The 11,413-nt window shown below is 36.0% G+C and overlaps 2 protein-coding genes across 2 annotated transcripts; both read left to right on the top strand.

Annotated features, from left to right (window-relative positions):
• The first annotated feature begins 1,051 nt into the window (after positions 1-1,051).
• LOC143211294 (uncharacterized) lies at positions 1,052-3,329 on the top strand. Its single transcript, XM_076428818.1, has 3 exons — positions 1,052-1,174; positions 1,813-2,028; positions 2,582-3,329. Exons 1-3 carry the CDS (start codon positions 1,052-1,054, stop codon positions 2,795-2,797), a joined length of 555 nt encoding a protein of 184 aa, XP_076284933.1. The 3' UTR covers positions 2,798-3,329.
• A 3,003-nt stretch (positions 3,330-6,332) lies between these two features.
• LOC143211306 (odorant receptor 10-like) lies at positions 6,333-10,747 on the top strand. The gene is made up of 6 exons (XM_076428828.1): positions 6,333-6,960; positions 8,020-8,029; positions 8,089-8,301; positions 8,829-8,942; positions 10,301-10,456; positions 10,697-10,747. Exons 1-6 carry the CDS (start codon positions 6,581-6,583, stop codon positions 10,745-10,747), a joined length of 924 nt encoding a protein of 307 aa, XP_076284943.1. The 5' UTR covers positions 6,333-6,580.
• The last annotated feature ends 666 nt before the right edge of the window (positions 10,748-11,413 follow it).

Below are 11,413 nucleotides of genomic sequence, written 5' to 3' on the forward strand. Positions count from 1 at the left end.
ATACAAGACGACTGAAAAGTAAAGTGCCCTTTAAATCGTTGTGCTGGAAAAATCGGAAGTTGTGCTGACTTGTGCTAGGCCAGCACAACTCATATATATGACTATATGCTGTTTGGATAATTGTTACTAACTTAAACGTTGATTAGATGTCCAAAACGAATATTTACCATAACTTCTTTATTTATTATTTTTATGAAGTAATACTTTAGCACAATCTTAGTACAATGTAGCACAACTTAGTACAATTGAGAAAATTGAAAAAAATGAAAAGTGGGGGCTACTCAAAAAATCGTTTTTCTCAATTTTTAGTCTCATTTTTTATATTATAGCTGTAATATTCGAGCACAATGTAGCACAAACTTAGAACAACTCAGCACAACTGTTGAAATTATTTAATTTAACAAGTGGGGGGCTAACTTCTAGGAGATGTTAGTTTAACACCCTCTCAAGCAGACTTTTCGTAAAATCGATTTGTGGTAATAAAATATACAGTTTAAAATGCAGAGTGCATTTTCGGTTTTTAGACAAACGGCTGACTTTATAAAACAAGTTGCGAACAGTTCTATAAAATTGCACTTTTTCGTGCGAGTCTCAGCAGACCATTCGCTTCTTTCAAATTCGAGAAAACACAAATTCCAAGTCGCATCTTTTTCATTGTCTCAAATTCGGTATACAAATGAGGCAATGCACACCAAGTATTGCTAATATCTACTTTTATGGTTAGTTTCTCCAGACACTTTGCACATATCTTATACAAGCAGTCGTTTTTGATTGAAACCAATGGAACAGTTGGTTTCATCATAGACGACTGGTGGCTTTAATAACGAGGTCTCGCAGTGTGTTACGCGACGTTATAACATCTATGGAGGAAGATTGTGTTAAATATTCTGTCGACGACTCAAAGAATCTGATATCGAATGCAGCGGACCTTTCGCAAAGTGTATCGAGAACAATTATTATCGTCTACGTGGCGTCCGCAGGTTTTTATGCAGTTACCACTCTCGCAGCTCCATATTCGAACGATACCATACCTCGTCGTCTTCTTTTGAACATGGACTTGCCTTTCAACACCGTTGAATCGCCTAATTACGAACTGGTGGTGATGCTACAAGTTATTAGCATATTGATGACTTCGTACGCGTACAGCGTTTTTAGTGCTCTCCTTTTGATGATGGTAAGTTATCTTCAGATTCTAATTCGAAAAATGAAACTGTGATAAACATTACCACAGATTTTGTGCCGCGCTCAATCAATTGTTTTATACAGTGAGCGAAATTCGTTTAAACGCACATTCAAAATGAGGATTTTAGGGCTAAAGGTTCAAAATTTTAATAAGAAACGTTTAACAATAACTGAGGATTATAAATATATTTATATGCTATAATATTTGTTCATATATATTTACCAAAACATTTATGTAAGAATTTTTACAAACAAAACCATATTTTACGTGCGAAATTCGTTTAGACGCACATACAAAGAAAACAATTTAAAATCAAAAATACATGAACATTACAAATGTAATATTTTGTATGGTCGCCATTGCTTTGAATTAAAGCGAAAATTCGATTGTTCATTGAATTTACAAGATTGGTAGTAGCGGTATTAGGAATTTCTTCCCAGCAGCGTTTAATTCCTTCTTTCGAACTGTCTATGTTGGCGAACTGACGGCCATTGGCATGAACTTTCCTTACCAGTGTAGCCTATAAATTCTTTATTGGGTTCAAATCAGGGCTACATGCTGATCACTTCGTACATCTTGCAATTTTTCAATAAACTTTACATAGTTTACTTTAGATAGTTCTACTTTAGATAGTTCACATGGGATGTCACATCGATATACTATGTCTTGCAATGTCGAAAATTGCAACTTCTAAAGACGAGAAACAATTCCGGTTCGTTGCTGCGAGACATCAAGAACTCATCGCGTTCTCGGAGCGGATTGAAGAACTCTTCACGTTCATATCTTTCGGGCAACTTATATCGAACACTATATGCTCTTGCTGTCTAGGATATCTTGTTGTAGTAGTAAGTAATGTTTCCTACAGTATTGCTGTGTATTATGGCTATACTTTGAGTTCGCGAATATTATATATGTTCGCAGATGTGCAAATTATTGTAAAGTCTGGGAGGGCTTGTACATGCAGCTGTAAAATGATTTATCTCAATATACATTTTTGTTTCAGACAATACAGGAAGGAGGTAAATTTTCCCAACAGATTAAGTTTATTGTTTGCTATCTTGCAATTTGTGTAGAAATATTCACATGCTGCTTCGCTGGAGAATACCTCAACGTTAAGGTAAATTTTTTGGAATAGCGTAAAAAATGGCTGTATAAATGTATTCATCCAAATTAAATCTTCCTCGAGACGTATCCACCATTGCATTTCAATTACAAGTTTCTACAACTCTAATTTCCATTGGGTTGAAAATTATGAACACATTATATGAACAAGATTATGTTTTACGAAAAATGTATTGCGACGTCGATGTCTAGTTTTTAATGTGTTTTTAGAAAGTGTTCCTTAATAAGAAGCGCGTTCCACTGCATCCGGCAATTAAAGTTCCTTTTGTTCTTTAGAACGACATGATTGTGGAAGCATCATACGAAATATCATGGTACAACATGCAGCCTTCTATGAGTCGACAAGTAATACTGTTGCTTTTGAGATCTCAGAAAGGATTGCGTCTAACTTTCGGTAAATTTTCTGCTCTGAGCTTGGAGACCTTCACCTGGGTGAGCTTTTTACATTTTCACAATTATTTCTATTTAGACAAAAATTCACGAGATTCATGAAGTAACGTTAATTTGAAAAAATACTTCTTTTCGTCTGTTTACGAAGATTATGAAAGCATCGGCGTCTTACATGTCAGTATTCCTCGCGATGTCTTGAGAGCAACACTTGACAAGTTTTCCATCTGTAGCATATGCCAATCGACAAATTGCAAGGGATTTAGCAGTACTAAACAAAACCCTTAGTATACCGCTGAACACATAAGTAGGTGAGTCCCACTAAAGTACAAAATCGAATGTTACTGTATCAGAATGAAAAGTTAAATATATTTGAAAGTTCAAGTTACCATTAAAACTGCTTTCTTGCCGGCGCTCATCTCTTCCGAATAAAATCGTATGCTGTCCCTGTGCTCGGCGACAAAAATGAAACCGATATTTCAGCTATTCTCGAACCATAATAACGCTATTATGGGACGGGGAAAAAATCAATTTCATTTCCAGAAGTTTTCTCTCCGCGTCCAACACGACTTCAGACTAAATCAATTTAACATGATCCTGGCAGTCGTGCGTCGACTGCCTGCATTTTTCATGGAAATCGTTGGCCACTGCAGGAAAGCAAGGACCGCAACCTCAACAATTCCTCTCCTGTCTCTTCTTGTTCTCGGGGGAACCTGTAATCACCGCGACATTATTTAGAATATTCATGCAGATGATGCGTGCGCGCATCAAACGGTCGGAGGACTGCTTTCGCGGGCTTCTCTTTTTGCATAGTTCTCGAGGAAGTTTTCAGTCTATCGTAGGAAGTTGTTGAAGAACTACCGAGCGTAGTTGAATGAAGTACTTACTGGTTGTGAAAGTGACAAAGGTTGGTTCATAATGGACTCTGAGGAATCAGTGGCCGGCGGAATCTAGGAAAAAAGGGAAACAAAGGCATGGATACATCAATTTCGTGTGAAATGACGTCTCGAAACACAATTAGCCAATCTGTTAAATATGGGCTCCATTTCGTTGGTATTTGGCCGGGCACACCTTTGCCAGGTGTACGTAAAGTTTTTTGGGTGGTGTCTACTGTTCTTTGCCAAATTTATCAGTACAAATACATGATTACGCACTTTAAGACTGAGGGCTTTATTGAGATGATCGATAACTTGAGTATTGCTTTGACATACACTTTGATGATCGGTAAACTAATTGTTGCTTGGATCAATCATGGGTAAGGCATATTCTATCGTCTGCTATGGGATGGTGTTCCATACTAGTTAAATATTATTAGGTTGTTGCATATGAAATGTCCGATTTTTAGCAGTGACATTCAACAAACGCAATTTTGTATACCCAATGTGTTCTATCTACAAATTTTAAGTTTCTTGATTGTATTACGGAAAAAATGAGATATTATGGCGTTACGTCCTAGGTTGGACGTATTAAAGATTTGAAGTTTAATTGGAACTTTAATTTGAAAGATTAGAATTGAGATACAACGCAGTTTTGAACCTACTTGCATTCATCGGCTTCGGATCGGGTAATCGAGGATTTCTTAATATTCTATGCGACTTTGATCATGAAATTGGATCGTAGAAATCGAAGTTGGGTAATTTCTTCAAAAATGATTTGATATTTTAATTCGAATAGAAATAAACAAAAGTATATTTTATGCACCAAATTTCGGATACGTAATGTTTCTCGAAATCTTATTATAAATTGTTAGTAATTACCGCTAGGTAGATTTCGCCTTCGATTGATGATGTTGGATGATGTTGGTTTGTTGGTTTCTTGGTGATTAACTCCACTTCACTAACAACAACAACACGCACAAAAAGCAAACTGACTGATTTGACTGTTGATTTTAATTGTAACTGAACTTGTTGACTGTATTTTGTGGACTGGGATCCTAATGAGGAGCCATCCCTTTCATAGATCGATCAATCCTTTGTTCTTAGCTTAATTTTCATAAGGTGGTTACTTCATCACCAATTCCTCTTAATTGATTTCTTCTTAATCGCTTTCTTCTCAGTCACTCTCTTCTTAATCATGCGCATCGCATTTTTTTATCCTCCTCTTGGCTAGATCATATTACATCTGCACATCTCATAGATCGAGGAACAATTCATTGCTCATCGATTCTTCTGAAAGATCTTCGCAGTCTTCAGTGATGAACAGGTTTGAACGGATATTCGCTTACAATTTATATTTGGAAATGATTTAATCATTTAATGAAATAAATTTCGCTACGTATTTATTTCGTTCAATAAAAATTCAAATTCAAAATGAGTTTTCCTAATTCTATCGCACGCAATGTGGTGTAATATACGATAGTTCGACATTGATTATCAACAATAGTATTTAACATTTAATTTCTCGTACAACATTATTAGAGCAAGCATAAAAAGAAATTCAAAAGGTATATGTTATACATGATTGATCATATCAATTATTAGTATTGGCTGAACCACCGGACGTGACAATGGTCATTCACGCTTTTCATTCACGAGATTGTTATCTTGATTTTATAGTTCTTTTCACCATCAACGATTAGTACGTTAATTAATCACTGTATTTTGACCAAAAATCAGGTAATTCTATCGTCAATAAGTTATTTTTCCAGACATATAAAAGGAACACACAACAGTCGCGTTGGTTGACGTTGAAATAATCTTTATTTAAACGTAAAATTATATAATAAATATAAAACTATGAACGTAACAGGCACGTGGCTGCCTTACAAAAGTGACAAGAATTAATTTATTTACACTTTGTGCGATTCTTATTATAATACGTGATCTAATAAAGATATTTATTAAATTATTTCTTATGGAAGCATCTTTATAATTTCATTAATTGTGAAATAAAAAATCTAGAAGCGGCCGTTTGACCGGTCGTGGTACGTTTAGTGATTAGCTTTCTACCTCGAAGTTTTATACAATAAACTTATACATAGACTGTAATAGCATTTCTGGATCGAAACGTTTTCTAAGAGTCGCATTCAGAAATCGGACATTTCATATGCAACAACCTAATAATTTTATAGATATTTCTGTTCTAATTACTTGACGAAATCTAGTCAACTGAATCAAAAGTCACATTTTATATACAGGTTGTCCCGAATTTAAATGACAAAACTTCAGGAGCGTGTGAGGGACCGAAAAACTAAGAGAAAAAGTCTTTTAGAGATTTGCTCGTTTTTGCTTCGTTTTGGAAAAAATCACAAAAATTCATAAATTATCCACAACGATGGATTTGACGTGGAGGAATAGCCTTGGCCACCTTAATCACCTGATATGGCACCCATGGATTTCTTTGTATGGGGAACCTTCAAGCAGGAAGTTTATTCGGTGCCAGTCAATTCAAGACAGCAATTAAGAGACCGAATCATAGATGCAGTGCACCAAATATCAACAGAACAATGTTTAGCTGCAATTTATCAAGTCAGTGCTAGATGTAATGCTTGCATTGCTGCAAGAGGGCAACATTTTGAACAATATCTACATTAAATAACGTAAATAAAATAAAAATAAATAAGTACAAAAATGAAAACTTGTTTTCTTTCTTTTTTTGCGATTTTCTCCAAAACGAAGCAAAAACGAGCAAATCTCTAAAAGACTTTTTGTTTTAGTTTTTCGGTCCCCTACGCGCTCCTGAAGTTTTTCCATTTAAAATTCGGGACACCCTGTATAATAACAAACTATTCATGAGCTGTGATAAAATATTTTGATTTGAAGGAAATGAATAATGTTTGCGTTCAACAGCTTCTACTTAAAATCCACCATAATGAATTAAGCTTGTCCATCACGAGGCAATGGATTAATAATTTTGTTTGCTAGCGTGCTACGTCAAATTGTATCAACGATGGAGGATGATTGCACGAAGTATGCGGCGCTCGACAAGAATAATGTGATATCGAGAACGGCGGATCTTTCATTCCGTTTAACGAGCACAATTCCGGCGCTTTACATGATATCTGTGTGTTGTAACGCAGTCGGCAATCTCGCGATCCCACAATCGAACGATTCGAGTGTTCGGCAACTTCTCATAAACATGGATTTGCCGTTCGACACCAATCAATCGCCAACTTACGAGCTTGTAGTAGCTGCGCAGGTTATTTACCAAGTCATGTCTGCGTATACCTTCAGCATGTTTACTGCTTTACTTTTGATGACGGTAAGTGTGAACAATTGCGCCGCGATCTTGAGAAGGTCTTCTTCTGTGATAGCAAAATCTAATACCTCGTACAGACTAGAACATTTCGACGAACGGCGATCGGAACGGATTGTGCTATTTCCAGATTTTCTTGCGAACAACTATGGGAGCTGCTGCGGCGTATACTACACAAAGAAATACAGAAAATGTTGGCAGTTTATTGAGTGAATTAAAGTTTCAAAGTGAAATGTTCAGGTCTGTACGAAGCATTAAAGACATCAGATTCGAGATTAAATAACTTGAATTTTTGGAGATGTTGCAACATGATGAATTTTCGTCTTTATATGATTCTACGATACATATTCTGAATAAAAACGGAAGGGTTAGATTCCGAGAGCGCGTTCCGTAAACAACAAGGTTGGTCACACATCGAGTACTTTTCGGTTTGGCTGAGCGTTCTAAGTTGTGAAAATCGCACACGTCTTGATATGTACATAAATACTAGAGGTGTGCGGGAACCCGGGAATTCCCGAATCCCGATGCCGGGAACGGGATGGGAAGCCTCGTATCATGTCGGGACGGGATCACAAAAATCCTGAGTTTTTCCCGAGAATATTCGGGAATTTTTTTGGAATTTCTGCAGGGGCGTTCGAGATTCCCGAAAATTTTCGGAATTCCCGTAAAATATCTGGGATTCCCGATAATATCCGGGATTCCGAAATTCTCGGGATACCGTCCCGATCCCAAGAAAAATTCCCGTCCCGACAGATTTGTATCCCGACATATTAGTGGTACCGTTTGTCGAAATGTTCGTCGAAATGTCATAACATGTCCAAAAATTCAAGCCATTTAATCTCGAATCTGATGTCCTTAAAATGCTTCGTACAGGCCTGAACATTTCAACTCAATAAACTGCCGACATTTTCTGTATTTCTTTGTATAGTATACGCCGCTGCAGCTCCCATAGTTGTTCGCAAGAAAATCTGGAAATAGCACAAATCCGTTCCGATCGCCGTTCGTCAAAATGTTCGTCGAAATATTCGTCGCAATGTTCGTCGAAATGCGCGGTTCGCGGCGCTGTTCGTCCAAATGTTCTAGTCTGTACGAGGCCTTAGGATCACGAAGTTATAATTGTTTGACGATCGCAGCTCTCATCATGTATAACTGATAGTCTAGTCAACAAACAGATTTTGTTTAAACATAATTATTACTTGTAGATACTTCACGCGGGATGTGTCATCGATATACTGTGCTACATAATAACGCATATATCTTGTCAGGACGAAAGACAGTTTCGATTCGTTGCGATCAGACATCAAGAAATCATTCTATTTACCCAGCGAATTGAACGACTGTTTACGTATATAGCTCTTTGCCAACTTCTGTCCAACACTCTAATTATATGCTGTTTAGGATTCCTTTTCATAACAGTAACTAATATCGATTTCGTAATTTCTATGCACAAAGTTACATGTCGACAGATTAGATCAGGGCTGGCCAACACGCGGCCCGCGGGCCGCATGTAGCCCTCCACGTCAAATTGTGCGGCCCGCCGGGCGATTTTATGTTTCTATTGAACCTTTTTTTCTCGTTGCATGTATACAAAAAATATTAAATAAATGAAAATTTGCATGTGTCATATTGTTATAATGCGCAAATGTGACGTATAACAATAAACTTTTATTCATTTTGTATTTGTATTACATTTTTTAAAAGCATGTTTACTAAAGTGCGGCCCGCGGTAACGTTACGCGTCATCAAAGTGGCCCGTGAAACTATTTGGGTTGGCCAGGCCTGGATTAGACCTTCATTCAAGTCATACGATTTTCCATTCGCACTTTCGGAAGCTGAAGTACACATATTTTTTTTCAATCAAATGTATAAACCTGTAGCTGTGACAATTTGCATGTGATCTTATGCAAATAATTCCTGAAATGAACACGATTCTCTGTTTCAGGCGTTGCAGATTGAAAATGGACTTCCTTTAATTCTAAAGTCTTTTCTTTTCTATGTCGTAATTTGTTTAGAAATATTCATGTACTGTTTCGCTGGGGAGTACCTCGATACTAAGGTAATTAAATTTCATAAAACAATCTAGTATAATAATAATTTATTCATATATATTAGATTATATTAGATGATCAAAAATATGTCAATTTGATATACAACAATAATAAGAAATGTTACAAAATAGTGTGGCCGTCAAATTTTCAGTGTTAAAAATCATTCTATGGTGTTCAGTATTTAAGCAATATAGTATTTATAATTTAGTACACATACACATATCTCAAGCTCATTGCAGTGTAAATTAATAACGTTTAATAATTGAGATTCTATGCTATATATCATTTTTTCAAGTAATTTTGGAAATTGATTTGGAACCTAATGCTATCATAAATAAATATAATAATTCGGTAATTATTGCGAAAGGGTCTGCGTACTCCGATTTTGATGAAATTTTAATATGTTATAGATTTCGACATTTTGAACAACTTTTTCCTTTTCCAATATAGGAGGGTCGCTTTTAGTTTTCGAGATATTTGAAAAAAACTATCGCTAATACTGTATTGAATTTTTCGTATTCCTGCACGCTCCGTGGCAACGTAAGCCTGTCCCGGCGCGGGGTTTGTTTACATTTTGACGCTGTGGAGATGAGACAGAAAACATGGTCTCACTCTGGTCATACGTATATAGGGTGAGCTTTCAATTTTGAAAGACTACTTCTGGATTTTCGTAATTTCCAGTGTCGAAAATTTTCAATGTTGCACCGCCTGCGAAAAGATTGTACTGTATTTAAGTTCGTGTGTATTCACATCAATTAAAAATGGAAATCATTTCATACTTTTTAGTGCGTTTTTTCGAAGTCTGTTTAATTTTTTTTATAAAACTTTTTTATTACACACTTTTTAGTGGAACGAGCAGAATTTGTAGATAGAACACCGTAGGATGGTTTTTCGGTCTTATTGGTTATTTGCAATAAACACCGCAAAGAATGAAAAAATGCAAAATTTGTTTTCAAGGGACCAATCGGGATACATACCCTACAAAATGCAGAAGGTTTCGTCCTGATTGATCCATCCATCTCGGAGTAATCAGTGAAATAATTCATTTTTCGCAAATAAAATCGTAAGGAATAAAAAACTGCAAATTTTTTTTCACGGGACCACCCCGGGGACATACTCTACAAGATGCAAAAGATTTTGTTCCGATTGGTCCATCCATCTCGGCGTAATCGGTGAACATACATAGAAAAAAAAGCGAAAAAAAGGCACATACAGATCAAATTGAGTAACCTCCTTCTTTTTCGAAGTCGGTTAATGAAAATGCTGAAGGGAAATATTTTCCGTCCCATAGCATAAGTCTACAGGAATTCTTCACCCTTGAAAGAAACTTTTTTATTGAATATCAAAATTTTCCTTTACCTTCCAGAGCAAGATGATCGTCGATGCAATATGCGAAACGTCTTGGTACGACCTGCAGCCTACTACCAGTCGACTTTTAGTACTTTTAATACTAAAATCTCAGAAGGGATTGCCGCTGACTTTCGGAAAGTTTTCATCTCTCAGTTTGGAAAGTTTCGCAAATGTAAGGTTCTTTGCAAATAGTTGTGTTACCACTAGAAAAATTGTCTAAGTCAGTCGCAAGGCACTGGAACTAAAGAAAAATGGTATCATGATGTTAAATTCTTTTGATCCTTTTAGTGTTTTATATTTCATTAATTCATTTATATTCTAAATACACAATGAAATCCGCCGTCTTACCACATGGATAAAACGTACGTAGCTTTATAATTAGCTTCAGTAATTTTGATTTTGATTTTCGCAGATTATGAAAGCTTCGGCGTCTTACATGTCCGTACTTCTTGCGATGTCCTGAAAATTGCAACACGTGTGCTACCTATTCATAGCGCGGTTTTAGAATTTAGAAGAGAATTAGCTTGTTATGATAAATAAAATATTTGTACATTTATACTTTTCTGCTATTATTTATTGAAGTGAAACTTCTTTGCTGAGGGGGAAACAATTTTCTAGCGTTACGGAAGTGACGAAATTTCGCGAATAACCTCGAATAGTTTGACGAGTAACATTTTCATAATTAATTTACTAACTTTAAGATTGGAAATGGTAAATAATCCTAATGAAGCGACAACAAGATCAGGAACAACTCTCGATGCAGTATTTGCAAGACATTTAGACAAAATTGAATCAAGAATATTTATATCATATTTTAGCTATCACAAGCCAATTGTTTCAATGATAGAATCATAGAAAATCATAGAAAAAATAATGAACAATCAAAATTTGCGACGCAAAGAAGGAGAGCGTATGGGAAATGCTATGAACTATGTCTCTTTCTTTCCCATACGCTCTCCATCGTTGCGTCGAAAATTTTGTTCCTGATGATCTTATTCTCGCTTCATTATTTCCCAAGTGTCTACTCGCATCTGTTTAGATAGCTTGAGAACCCATTAGTATAACGCTGCACACATAAGTAGGTGAGTTCCACTAAAGTATAAAATCAAATGTTACGGTATCAATATGA

This window comes from Lasioglossum baleicum, chromosome 1, assembly GCF_051020765.1.
Source record: "Lasioglossum baleicum chromosome 1, iyLasBale1, whole genome shotgun sequence".
Lineage (NCBI taxonomy): Eukaryota > Metazoa > Arthropoda > Insecta > Hymenoptera > Halictidae > Lasioglossum > Lasioglossum baleicum.